The sequence below is a fragment of the Sphaerodactylus townsendi genome, linkage group LG11 (genome assembly GCF_021028975.2).
Source record: "Sphaerodactylus townsendi isolate TG3544 linkage group LG11, MPM_Stown_v2.3, whole genome shotgun sequence".
Taxonomy (NCBI): Eukaryota; Metazoa; Chordata; class Lepidosauria; order Squamata; family Sphaerodactylidae; genus Sphaerodactylus; species Sphaerodactylus townsendi.
Genome location: NC_059435.1, coordinates 16,551,221 through 16,564,763, shown reverse-complemented (window position 1 = coordinate 16,564,763; position 13,543 = coordinate 16,551,221). Strand labels below are relative to the sequence as shown.

Below are 13,543 nucleotides of genomic sequence, written 5' to 3'. Positions count from 1 at the left end.
GAGGCAATGGGAGCAATGACAAGATTTAAATGAATGAGATGAGAGCTGTTTGTAGATAAACAAGAGTCTTACAGAGTCTATAAAATGGCTGCTGAGTAGTTTTATTTTCATTCTTACCTTGTTTCTCCCCTGTCTTTATTAGGCTTTTAACTTTTAAAATCTAATTGTATGCATACTTATCAGTCTCTGAGGCCTATTTTAACTGCTTCTTGTTAATATTGCATGCATTTGCCATATGGTAAACCCCATCATAAATTATCATGAACCTATCAGCTTACATAAACAATCTTACCAAACATGTGTTGAGATCTGCGAACAAGTTTATCTTTATTTTGTCTCTGTAGTTTCTGTTGTTCAGGGCTTGGAGCCATTATATTGCTACAGTGGTGTGGATTACATGAAATGTGGCTCTGTTCCATCTGATGTGTATGGTTTTTTTCTTTCTCCAGGGTTGAAACAGTCTTCACCACAGTTTGTCTTCATGGATATACTTTTTGTGTTAGCACATTCCCAGCACTTTGAGAAAACAAACTTGAAAACCAGTATTAATAATTGGTGCACAACTGTTAAAGGAAGAGGTGGAGACCCTTGAGATAAAATAACATATTTAACAGGTGTTTTTTTTTAACAGACTGCATAAAATTGGGAGGGATTTACCAACCAATGTCAAAGTACCGGATTAGAATTCCAGAAACTGTAAACTGGTCTATAGATAAAGGCATTTAAGACGTACACAAATTAGAGAAGAATTGATTACCAGTTGTGCAATAAGACAATGAAGTAGGATTTTTGTATTAAAAACCATGGCTTAATTAAGATACGTGTGACCAGAAAAGTAATTGACATTAGGGCTTTCAGCGGTAGGAACAATATATAGTAAAGGAGCAGCAGTGGCGTAGGAGGTTAAGAGCTCGTGTATCTAATCTGGAGGAACCGGGTTTGATTCCCAGCTCTGCCGCCTGAGCTGTGGAGGTTTATCTGGGGAATTCAGATTAGCCTGTACACTCCCACACACGCCAGCTGGGTGACCTTGGGCTAGTCACAGCTTCTCGGAGCTCTCTCAGCCCCACCTACCTCACAGGGTGTTTGTTGTGAGGGGGATTGTAAGCCCCCTTGAGTCTCCTGCAGGAGAGAAAGGGGGGATATAAATCCAAACAACTCCTCCTCCTCTTCTTCTTCTTTTCTTCTTCTTCTTCTTCTTCTTCTTCTTCTTCTTCTTCTTCTTCTTCTTCTTCTTCTTCTTCAGTCTGGATGCAGTAATATTTAGAATTCACTTGGGTAGATCTCAGCTGAATTTTTGCATCTTGCCTGAGGTGTTGTAATTAAATAAACTACTAATAAAACACTTTGGGGAGGGGAATCACACTACTGGATTTAGGACAAAGATCCTGAGATGAAGTTTTGAATGAAATGGACATATAGAGGCGAGGGAAAATTATGGATTTGGGGCACATTTGTCTCTAAAGATTAAAATAAAGTGCAGTTGCTCGCCAGAACCAGTGAGGGCTAATAAAAGGGAACATTTTTTGTTGCAGGATTATAGTGCTACATTTGTACATCAGGAAAAAAAATTGATTGGAAGAAATAGTTGACTAGATGAACTAGCACATAGATTATGGCTTGTTTATCAGAGGAAGTTGTGGATAGTTTGCACAATCAGTGTAAATAATGCAATTTTGCATCGATAATCTAAATACAGCTCTCATCTTAATTATTAAATGTGAAGATGTATTTTCTTTTGTAAAATCTGTGACCTATCTTGAAAACCAACCAGATATGAGAAGCCCTTGGTTTTGCATCTTGCAAGTTAATGTTAATCGTCTTTAAGAGCTAGGTGAATAAACCATTTCTACTTAATGGTTAGGCCTGATGGTTCTTTTGGTGCTGCCTTGGCATTTTTGGAGGTATGGTAAAGAGTAGTGGTTACCACCATGAAAGGGTTGCTGTGAGAGGGCAGGACAAATCAGAGAATAAGTGTCAAGGCTTGTAATTAAACAATGTTAGGCTTCTCCAAGCCAAGAATTCCCCAGTGATGGGGGCAGCTGCTTTCCAAATGGGTACTTTCTATACACTCTAAATATGATCCTCTTGGGACCTTTGTGTCATTTAAAAACCACACCTTCCTCAGTAACTGGGGCTCAAGGCAGATAACCTAAATACAAACATAAGTAAAAACAATAATATTCTATAAAACAATGTAATGTACTGGTGCTCTGACATGACACACCTTCTTCTGAACCACCTTTTGCTCCACTGAAGTGAGGGTTAGTCAGGATTGGCTTTTTGTTTTGAGGAAACAGATCACTGGGCACCCTGTTTGATATCAAAGACTCAGCCTTCTAGTTCAGGAATGCTTTCCAGCAATTAATGATGAGTCCGCCTCTACATTTCTTAAGATAGTTATAGATAGAGGACATTTCTGGTGTTCGGCATGCTGATTCAAACTATCCAGTAATCTGTGAATTTATACACTTCGTAACTGAATCTTACAAATCACAGAGTGGGCTACTGGTGGTAAGGTTTGAGGTGATTTTCTAGGAATTGCTGTATAATGTATTATTGAAGGCTGTCATGGCTGGAATCACCTAGCTGTTGCAGATTTTCTGGGCTGTGTGGCCATGGTCTGGTAGTTCCAGTTCCTAATGTTTTGCCCTTTGGGAGCCTAAACTACCAGACCACGGCCACACAGCCCAGAAAACCCACAACAGTCAGGTGATTGCTGTGTAGCTTTGTACCATTGTACCCTTCAGTTTTGATATTAAATTGCATATTCATCAATTTGTAAGAAGATAGCATTTGCAGGAAGATTTAGAAGGCTCAAGATGTCTTCATTTAGATTGAATGTACATTACAAAACAGCAGAAAGATAAGCAATGTTTATTTTTCTACAAGCAGTGGAGCAACCCAGGAGTTAGGAGTCTATTTTGGTAACAAATGCAGTAAACATCCGTTAAAATTTCATTCAGAATTTTTAGTTATACATTGGTCCATGACATGTGCACAGATGTAAATAGCTCCATATTTCAGGGGGAAGAATAGTTCTTTGCAAATCCTAGCAATATTTCTCAGTATCTGTCACAATTGCATATATACACATCTAAATATTCAGAGGTATATGTATGCAGTTTTGACAGATACTGGGAAAGGTTGTAATTTGCAATGACCCATTGTCCACCCTAAAATACGGAACTATCAGTTACTGCTTACTTCATCTAATGTTACACAGAATGGTCTCTTGATGACAAATTACCCTGTATGTTGCCAGTATGCCTTGCTATTGAGGCTTTTTACACCCACCACCATAACAATAGATGTTGTCATTTTTCACCTGTACATTAGGTGCTGTCAAGTCCCTTACAACTCATGGTGATCCTATGAATTAGTGACCTCTAGAATATCCTATCATTAACAGGCCCACTCAGGTCTTCCAAACTGCATGCCGTGGTTTCCTTTATTGAGTCAATCCAGCTCATGTTGGGTCGTCGTCTTTTCCTTTTGCCATACGTTGGTTATGACCTGATGGCAAAAAAAGTGAAATTGCATTACTTACCGGTAATTTGAAGGGGAAATTCTCACTTTCTGACAACATTACTGAATCACTGGGACTTCCTAAGTTTATTCTTTCAGGTGGATACATTTAAGACAATTGTACAATAGGATATCGGGCTCTGTCCCAGACTATTTCTAGACTAGAGCAAACGTCACTTAAACAGTCACAGGTAAAACTAACTGTTGTGATCCATACAAGCATTTAAATTCGAATTTTGAAATAATGTCAACATTGAACAGCAAAAATATTTAACAGCAAAAAGGCAAAACAGCCTGTCTTAGTTCATTGTAATAATTTGGAAGCCTCTTTATTGTGAAAAATGTCATTAATACTGTCTGGGCAAACATTAATCCAGTTCTGCTTGCCCTTTAATAATGACTACACTGTTGAGACAGGGAATGCCATTTCATTTCTGATACATTACAGATGTCAGTATGTTTGTTTTGCAGAGATAGAATGCAGACATTTAGCTGAGATCTGGTAATTTTTGCTCCTAATGTTTTTGGCTGCATCTATGACTGGCACGCCACAGTAAGAAATGTTTCTCTCCATGGAGAGAAATACTGCTTATCGTGCTGTGCCTCTGAAGATTCTAGCCACAGATGCGGCCGAAACGTTGGGAGCAAAAATTACCAGACCACAGCCAGATAGCCTGGAAAATCCACAGCAACAAATTGATTCTGACCGTGCAATACATAGAATGCAAATATTTTACTTTCCAAACCAATTTACACTTTTGCAAAAATGTGTATTTATTATAGTGGATGTGCTGTTGAGTTGAATGAGTGAAATTAATATTGGTCAGATACGTTGTGTCAATTTATTTATTCACTGGTTGTCACCGGTAGTATGATAGTTGAATCCCCCCCCCATGTCTTGTATGTAATCCTAATGAAACAACGTCTGTAACAAGCATATAATTGAACCATAAAATGTGAACTGTCGTTCATCTCCTCCTACGGTTGCATTGTATGTAACCTTAAGGGTAGTTTTGGAGGGCAGCCGTGTTGGTCTGCAGTAGAACAGCTAGATTTGAGCATATTTTTTCCTGGGTATGGGCTTTGGAGAGTCAAGCCTCCCTTTGTCACATATCTCAAAAGTTTATATCCTGAAAATCTTGTGGTCTCGAATCTAACCTTAAAAGATGTGGAATCTAACCTTAAATGCTTGCTTTATAATAAACACTTGCAAATTGTTTCCATGGGTTTTATTGTGTTTGGGACCTCCTAATCATACTCTCTTTTTTGTATGTAGTATGGCTAACCACCTGAAAGGACTCCTTGAAACAGAGCTAGAAATCACTGTGCAATGTGTATTTCCTTGCTTGCCAGAGCCCCTAATCTGATAAAGGAAAGCTCTAGTGCTGGCAACAGTTTGTGAATAATTCAGCATAAAAGCTGTAATATGAACACCCCCCCCCCAAACCCTTGCTATTTGTCAATAGTAGTTGATCTTCTTTAAATATTAGTGTGAGGCCTGATGAAAATTTATGGAGGAGAAAGGAGAGGTGTAGATCAAGGAGGAGGAGGAAGTGTTTCCTCCTTTTATACCTCTTGACTAATGGTAAACAGCTTTCCCTCTTTTCTAATTAATAACTCTTGAACAGATTGCCTGTTCCTGGTGGTCCGCTGAGTCCACTTTCTGACTCTCGCTCAAGAATGTCTATAATTTGGAAGCATCAAATGACCAGCTTGCTTTTGCTGGAAACTGACAATCCGGTCTGCATTGCTTATTAAAATCAAATGTTGGAGCTTGCCGTTCAGTTTTTCTTCTTCTTATGAATCTTCCCTCCGTGGAAATAATTCTCTTAATCACTGACAATCATGGTTATAGTAATAGTGTTTGTTGTGCTATCAATCTTCGTAGCTGTAGAAAAGGTATGTTATCTGGATTTAATCAGATAAACATGACTGAGGCAGATTTTAAAAGATTAAAATCATTCCTGTCCCAGCCACAGCACAATCCAAATCAGTAGAAAAGGGTAGTAGTTCACAATTGTGCTGTGCTGGGATTCTGCTGATTTGGATTGTGCTGTGTCTGGGTTAAGAATGAGTTGTGCAGGCCAAGTACTTACTCATAGGGAAGTGCGAACCCTTTATTTGGGTCTGGTTTTCCCAAACCACTTGAGAGCTATACCAAGTGAACATACATCACAGATTTGTAATTGCTTTCATTTTGTTATTGTTGCTCGATGACCAAAAGGTTTCTGAATCCCTTAAACACATTTACTCTGTGGAAAATAACATTTGTCAATAGATTGCTTTCATTGTGGCCGGCTATTCTTTCACTACATCTTAATATTGCCTACTTTGACGCTTCTGCTATTTCAACAGAGGGTTATGCAATAATCAGATTAAAAATAATTGTTCTTCTGAAGTGCTGTGTAGCTTTACTTTCAGTGAAATCACCTAGTGATGTATAAACGAATGCTAAATTTTCTGTATACTGCACTATGAACCTTTCATAATGTTTTCACTCCAGTTTAAAACTTCCTGTCACTTAAAAAAGAACTTTATATAAACCTCTTAAATATTTAGTGTGCTGTTCATCTCCATCTACTGTAAAATGACTTCCAGATTGTAAAATCTAGATTGCGTTAGTTAGTCAGTGAAGCGATCTGCTGAGGTCCATGACGGTTGCATCCAATGGCAGCTGTGTTCTTCCCTTGCCTGTGGCTGATGGGCTGCCTGAATTTTTACCATAAGCAGAAGCCACAATTTCTTACCACCAATCTACCTTCTCTTGTCAGATTTGCAGTGGAATAGCAGCTTCTCTTTGTAGACAGGTCAGAGGGCACATTCATCTGCACACATGAAGCACTTGTGAGCAGAGGCAGAAGTAGCCACTTCCATGAGCCATGCACCAGTCTGTGTTAGACTCTATTTCGTGATATTTATGTGACTCTTTATACTCCTGTTATGAGGGTGGGACGGAAACGAAAAGCTCAGCTGCACTTAATTTCAGACATCTGTTTCTAGAACTATACTATTAGAAGAACATGAATAGAAAGGATCCCTGATTAATGTGTTTTGCAAGATCCTAGTCTTTGAACTCACTGGAGGAAGTTCATGGTAAAATGGTGAAAATTGGTATCATCGTGAAAGGAACCTCTGGCAGTGGTAGGCAGGCTGTTACCATTATATAGCGCAATTAACACTAAGAGTTCATTGAATGACTTAACATGTGTGAACAAATATTTGGTCACCAAATGAGTATTTTCTAAGAATTACAGTCACTGTGGGGAGCCTACAGACATGGCTGACCTGTGTTTGTGATCTTATATCTGACTTCTGTTCTCTGCAGGGGTAGTCATGGGTCAAACCGGAAAGAAATCTGAGAAGGGGCCAATTTGCTGGAGAAGGCGAGTAAAATCAGAATATATGCGACTTAGGCAGCTCAAGAGATTCAGACGGGCAGATGAAGTGAAGGTAAGTATATTTGAATAAAACAACTCTTTCTTTCACCATTGCACTCTCTTTTTTTGTTCTTTGGTAAAGGTAACGAAACCAACTAATCCCAATAATAAGGTATTAAAATGGCTCTTGTTCAGTATGAATTAATTTTACATCTATAATTTTGTAGTTAAATGTCTCAGTAGTTTTTTACTGACAAGCTAAACGTTGGTTGTTACATGCCACCATAACAGCTTTCAGCAGCAAGATAGGATTTGTCTCCAGTGTCGGTACTTTCTTATGTTTTGATATAGTCATCTGTTTTTCAATAGAAATACTCGAATATGTTATACAGGTAACATATTTGGTCTTCTGTGATGGAATAGTCGGACCCTTTTTAAGCAGCGCCAATGATTTGGGCATGCCCAGTGGAGTTTTTAGCTCCAAACAGCAGAACTCCCATGCCATGTTATAGCTGTGTTTGAAATCCTCCTCAATTCCAGAAGTGGTTTATTATGGGAGGGGAGAAGAGCTGTTTGAGAAATACAAGCTTGGAGGGTTTCCTTGGCACACTCAACTAGTTACTCAGTTCTTTGGATTGCAGCCAAGTTATTCTTGCCCTGTAACAACAGTTTAAACTTTAAAAATGTGTACTCCAAAATTCCATTCCAGTATTTATATAAAAAGAAGCATTTTAAGTATATTGTCGAAGGCTTTCACGGCCGGAATCACTGGGGTGCTGTGTGGTTTCCGGGCTGTATGGCCGTGTTCTAGCAGCATTCTCTCCTGACGTTTCGCCTGCATCTGTGGCTGGCATCTTCAGAGGATCTGCATCTGTGGCTGGCATCTTCAGAGGATCTGCATCTGTGGCTGGCATCTTCAGAGGATCTGCATCTGTGGCTGGCATCTTCAGAGGATCTGAAGATCCTCTGAAGATGCCAGCCACAGATGCAGGCGAAACGTCAGGAGAGAATGCTGCTAGAACACGGCCATACAGCCCAGAAACCACACAGCACCCCATTTTAAGTATGTTTCTAAGTAAATTGTAGAAGTCCAGATCAGAAGATTTGGTGGAACTTTTTCATTTTTGGGGAGAAATATAGTTTGAAAATGACTTCTTTTGGAATTATTACACTTGAAAATAAACTAAGGCATGTAAAAATGTAAGATAAGAGCAGTTTGCAAAATTAATGGAGTCAGCTGTATAGATTATTGATAATGTTTGCCCTTCTTCAGAAGTAGTAAGTCGACAGAGTATATATGCATACTTAAAATGATCACATTATCTTACACTGAGTGGGATCCGCAGAACTTCCTCATGGGACACTCTGCAAACCAATCCACCCCCGCCAGGGGCTATCAAACACCATTTGACACAGTGTGAAGAGCTGCAGTCAGAAGCTATCATGGTGCCATAGGCGTGAGCATTTGCCTTTTTAGATCTTGTCATTCCAGTGATTCTTACAATAACTTTGTAAGGTAGATAGATATTATTCAGTAGAATTATTACTCTCACTTTGGAGCTGGGTGTGCTGAGGATGAGACAGTGTTGAAAGCTGCATAATGAGTTTATGGCTGAGTTGAGATCCCTGGCTTATTTATATATATCAGATTTATGCCCATGAACTCTACACTACAACTCTATATTGTTGCCCTCCTCCAAAATTTTCTTCTGTCTCTGTTGCATGATGTTCTGAACTATGATATAGTGCTGCACGGGCACAACTCTTGGGACGCACCCATTGTTTGTTACGTATATATGGAAGTAGATCTGTGTCTGATGTAATGAAAACATTCTGTGTTTGCCCAGTTATTTTTGAGGCAGTCAGTTGGATCCAGTAGTTCACTTTTCCCAAGTAAGGAATCTTCCATTGGAGAAATTCCATTGGAATCAAAGTGATTTTGTGAACGATCACTAAATCAGTGGTTCCTAAACATTATTTTATGGGCCACAGAGAAAAATGCATTCATATCATGTGCTGCCTGAAATTATGGACTGTACCTGAGAAATTACTGAAGATGATACCCTTTACTACTGAAATACTTCATCTTGAGTAAACATGTAGGACATCTGTAACAGGTTTACTTGCATGCAGTGCAGTTTTCCATATTGAGATGTGTATTATTCTCAGATATCAAAATTATACATGTGCTATAATAATACTTTTTAGTCTGAGTATTGTTTAATTTCTCTCTCCTGCAGAGCATGTTTAATTCTAATCGTCAGAAGATACAAGAGAGGACAGAAATCTTAAATCAGGAATGGAAACAACGACGGATACAACCTGTACACATCATGACTTCTGTGAGCTCATTGCGTGGGACCAGGGAGGTTGGTTAACATGATGCGTTGTAGAAATCTGGCTACAAAGTTGTCAACCCATCCTTATTTTACCAGAGGAAAGTTGCTTGGTATTTTTCTCTGCATAATTCTCTGTTTATGACCAGAAAACCCTGCATAATTAAAGATTCCTTCCCTGGGACTCGAGGCCTGTTTGTTGATGTGGAAGGTTGAAATTTATCTCCAAGGTCACCTCAGATGGGAAGCAGGAGGCTTCTCTTTGGCAGTCGGTGTGTTTGTGGTTGTCTATCTCTTGGTTTTAAACAAAGCTTCAGATATTTTTCTTTTGGTGAGGGGGTAGCTATGGAATAGACAACTACCTAGCAAAAACCTCAATTTGCGCTTTGAGCGCTCTCTCCCCCATCCTGGATTCCAAGTCTTACCCCTTTTTATAATGCTTATTTTGCACTCAAACTAGAGAGGCAAGAGCTCAGGAACCATTTCTCATCCTGGTTATTGCAGGAGAGAATGTGTAGTAAATAATGTTAACTCTCAGTTTTTAGTCATTAGAAAATATGGTTTCCTTGGAAAGCTACCATGTTTCCCCGAAAATAAGACAGTGTCTTATATTAATTTTTGCTCCCAAAGATGCGCTATGTCTTATTTTCAGGGGATGTCTTATTTTTCTGTGTTCTGTTCTTCGGGCATTCTTCCAAACAAAAACTTTGCTACGTCTTACTTTTGGGGGATGCCTTATATTTCTACTGTAGGAGTGGGGCATCTTGTGTGGGTGTGATCTGGACCAATTGCAGAGAGGCAGGAAATGATGAAATTCTTCCATGTACTTCCTGTGAGGTCTTGGGGTCACCTTCTTCAGTATTTTCCTGCCTCTGCAGAGAGCAGACGCGTTTTTTGGCTCTGGCAAAAAACCCTATTCGTAGTCTGTTTGTGTCAGTCTGTGTTTGTCTGAAGTCCTTAGAGGGGTGAGTAAGCGCGATCCGGCTTGGGGAAGAGTAGTCTAGCCGCCGCTGAAAGCAACCGCTTTCCTTCCCACCCACCCCTCCCCCACCCCTTGGCAAATAGAACGTTGGCAAATAGACAGTTAATCATGGACGCGAGGTCCTTTTCGCCTGAACGCGAAACCTTTGTTGGCTCCGCGGCGGAGCGCACACGCTCCGCAAAGTCAGGCGGCCATAAAGAAGGGGGGAGAAGCTCCACTCAAACGGACGCCGCAACGCAGCGCGCGGGAAAATCTGGCGCCTCCGAGCATGCGCAGTCATCCCAACCCGCCAAGAAAAAGAAAAAGACTAAAACGGCCGGGAGTCTAGCGCCTTCCCAGGGTGCGTCCTTAACCGGAGACTCCATAGCCGACTCCTCCGGCCTTCCCAGGGCCTCGGAGCAGTCGTGCTACACCTCAAGCGGGCCCCCCGATCAACTGGTTCTTCCCTGTGCCCCTAACAGGCAAGACCCACAGGATCCTGAACGGGGAGATTCTAACACTGGGCAGTTAACTCCAGCCTCCTCCTGGATGAACGCGCCCCCTGCAGTTTTCGCTGAGTTCCTTAGAAGGGAGATAGACAAAGCTCTTGATGCAAGAGATCAAAGAACAGCGAATGCCCGCTCCTCTACTCGGTCCCATAGATCCCGCAGTCCCCACCGAGAGGACTCCGGCTCCTACAGAAGGGACCCCTTAGCCCTACCTAATGAGGAGGAAGAAGAATTATCCAGTTTAGACGGCTCTGATGGGGGAGAAAAATTCTCTGACACAGAGGAAACCCCTGAGCCAGCTGTAGAACAATCCATACAGTTCTTTAAACTGGAAGAAATCCAATCCTTAATTTCTAAAACTATCTCCGCTCTGGATTTACGCGACCCTGAGGACGCGGAAGAACAAATTCCCCAGCCTTCCATTAACGCTTCCAACAAGCCAATCAAGGGCTATCCAAAAGGCACATCATCCTACTTCCCCGCTGATAGGGAGGGCGACAAGTATTTCCCTGTTCCTGAATGCTTTGTTAAAAGGATTCATAGGGAATGGCTCAATCCCACTGCCCACAAGGGCTTGCCCCCTAATTTTAAGAAAAAATATCTGATGCCTCAGCAGTTTCACGTCCTCCTCCAGAATCCTCCAGTTGATGCCCCTGTGTCCATCCTACATTCCATGGCATTGGTAGCCAAAGAGGGGGAGGGCAATATCAAGGACCCGCTTGATAGGAGGTCTGAAGCAGCGCTTCGTAGATCCCATGAGTGGTTGGCGGCAGCCATCAAAACTCTTACGCCCTCCTCCACAGTGGCCAGAGCCTCCATGGTGTGGCTCAAACGTCTCCTGGAGATGATTCCAGTCGAAGCAAAAGGCATCAGAGAAGGCATCGAAAGGGTCCTTTCTGCCAATTCCTTCATAGCAGATGCCACCTTCGACGCCATGTCACTGGTAGCGAGATCCTTAGCCTCTAACATGATAGCAAGACGCAACGCCTGGATTCACCCATGGCAAGCGGACATACAATCTAAACACGTAGTGGCTGGTTATTCATACTATGGAGGGGCCCTCTATTTGGCAAAGAATTGGACGGGTCCTTGTCCGTTCAGACCAAGGATAACAAAAAGACGATGCTAAAATCTTGTCCAAAACGGGCAGGTCCTCTACCAACAGCAAGTTTACCTTCCGGTCCCACAAATCCTTACCCTCGCGAGCGCAACGAGACGGGCAAAGACCACACTGGCAGAATCAACATTCCTTTCGGAACTACAAACAGTCCTTCAAACAATACAACAAGCCGGGCAAGTCCTTCAACTCCAATAAGAACAAGCAATGACGATCAAAGCATCCCGGTTGGAGTCAGTCTCCAACACTTTCAGCACCGCTGGCAGGGAAACCACGTGGATAGGTGGGATAAAGGAAGTCATCTCCACAGGTTGGTGTGATAGAATTCAACGCTATTCCACATCACCACTCTGTTCATTTCGGCGCTCTCAAAGGATCCGGCCAAAGCCAGCAGACCTCTGGAAGCTGTTTCCCACCTCACCAAGCTCCAAGCCATCGAACCCACCGGCTAAAGCGGAACGCTTCTCAGGGACATATTCATTATTTTCTTTACAGTCCCCAAAAGAAATGGGGACTGGAGAGCAATCCTCAACCTGAAGCGCATCAACAAATTCATTCGGGTCCCTAAATTCAGGATGGAAACCCTTCGGCCTATCACGGCAACTCTTCGCCATCAAGATCTGCTGACTTCGTTAGGATCTGACCGAAGCCTATTTGCACATCCCTATTCACAACTCTCACAGAAAGTACCTGAGATTCGCCATACAGGATCAACATTATCAATCCAAGACGTTGCTATAATCGGACTAGCCACGGCCCCAAGAACCTTCTCCAAGGCAATTATTGGCCCAAGTCATCATGTTGAGGGAACAGGGGATACGACGCCTACCCCTACCTCGACGATCTGCTGATTCGTTTCACGCCTGGCCGTCCCCAAGGCCATCACGACATCGAGGTAGTTCAAGAAACCCGAAGTAATAGCATGGCTTTATCGTAAACAAAGAAAAATGTTGTTTTCATCTCCTCCACACGGCTAGAACACCTAGGCGCAGTGCTGGACACGGTACAAGACTCCCTTTTCATACCAGAAGAGAAGGTAGAAAGAATCAGGAAAACGACATTACTAGTCATGTCCAACAGAAGATCGCCCTTGCCATAAAACTGGCAAAGTCTGCTGGGAACCTTCATCTCAGTAATCGACCTGACCCAGTGGGCACGCCACGCCGCAGATCAGCTCCAACGCATTCCTCCGCGGCATACCAGCTGGACATTATTGCCAAGAAAGACAGAAAATTGACCATACCCCCAAGAGTCCGCTCTCAGCCTTCTCTTGGTGGACGAACCGCTCCAACCTCAGACGGGGAAAACGCATCTACATGCTCATCGAAATCAAGTCTTCACAGACGCCAGCCTTCAGGGCTGGGGGGCTACACTCAGTCAATCGTATGTCCAGGGAACTTGGTCTCTGGAAGAATCTCGGCTCCACATCAATGTGTTGGAAACTCGAGCGATCTTCCTTGCCCTTCAACATTTCCTCGCCATTGTAATTCGTCACCAACATGTCATCATAAGAACAGACAATGTTGCCGCAAAGATGTACATCAACAACCAGGGCTGCTCCAGATCAGCAAGGCTCCACTCGGAAGCAACAAAAAATCCGATGGGTCGAGGAGAACTTTGGTATCGCTTAGGAAGCCCTACACATCAGAGGAGTCCAGAATCTAGAGGCAGATTGGCTCAGCAGACAGAATCTGTGCGAAACCGAATGGCGACTC

General features: G+C 42.3%; 1 protein-coding gene across 1 annotated transcript in view; it reads left to right on the top strand.

The window, feature by feature from the left end:
* EZH2 (enhancer of zeste 2 polycomb repressive complex 2 subunit) overlaps positions 1-13,543 on the top strand; it is a 54,797-nt gene that overhangs the window by 12,788 nt on the left and 28,466 nt on the right. Inside the window, 2 exon segments of the mRNA XM_048511694.1 lie at positions 6,854-6,978; positions 9,146-9,247. Of these exon segments, the coding sequence (XP_048367651.1) occupies positions 6,862-6,978; positions 9,146-9,247 (219 nt within the window). The 5' untranslated portion in view covers positions 6,854-6,861.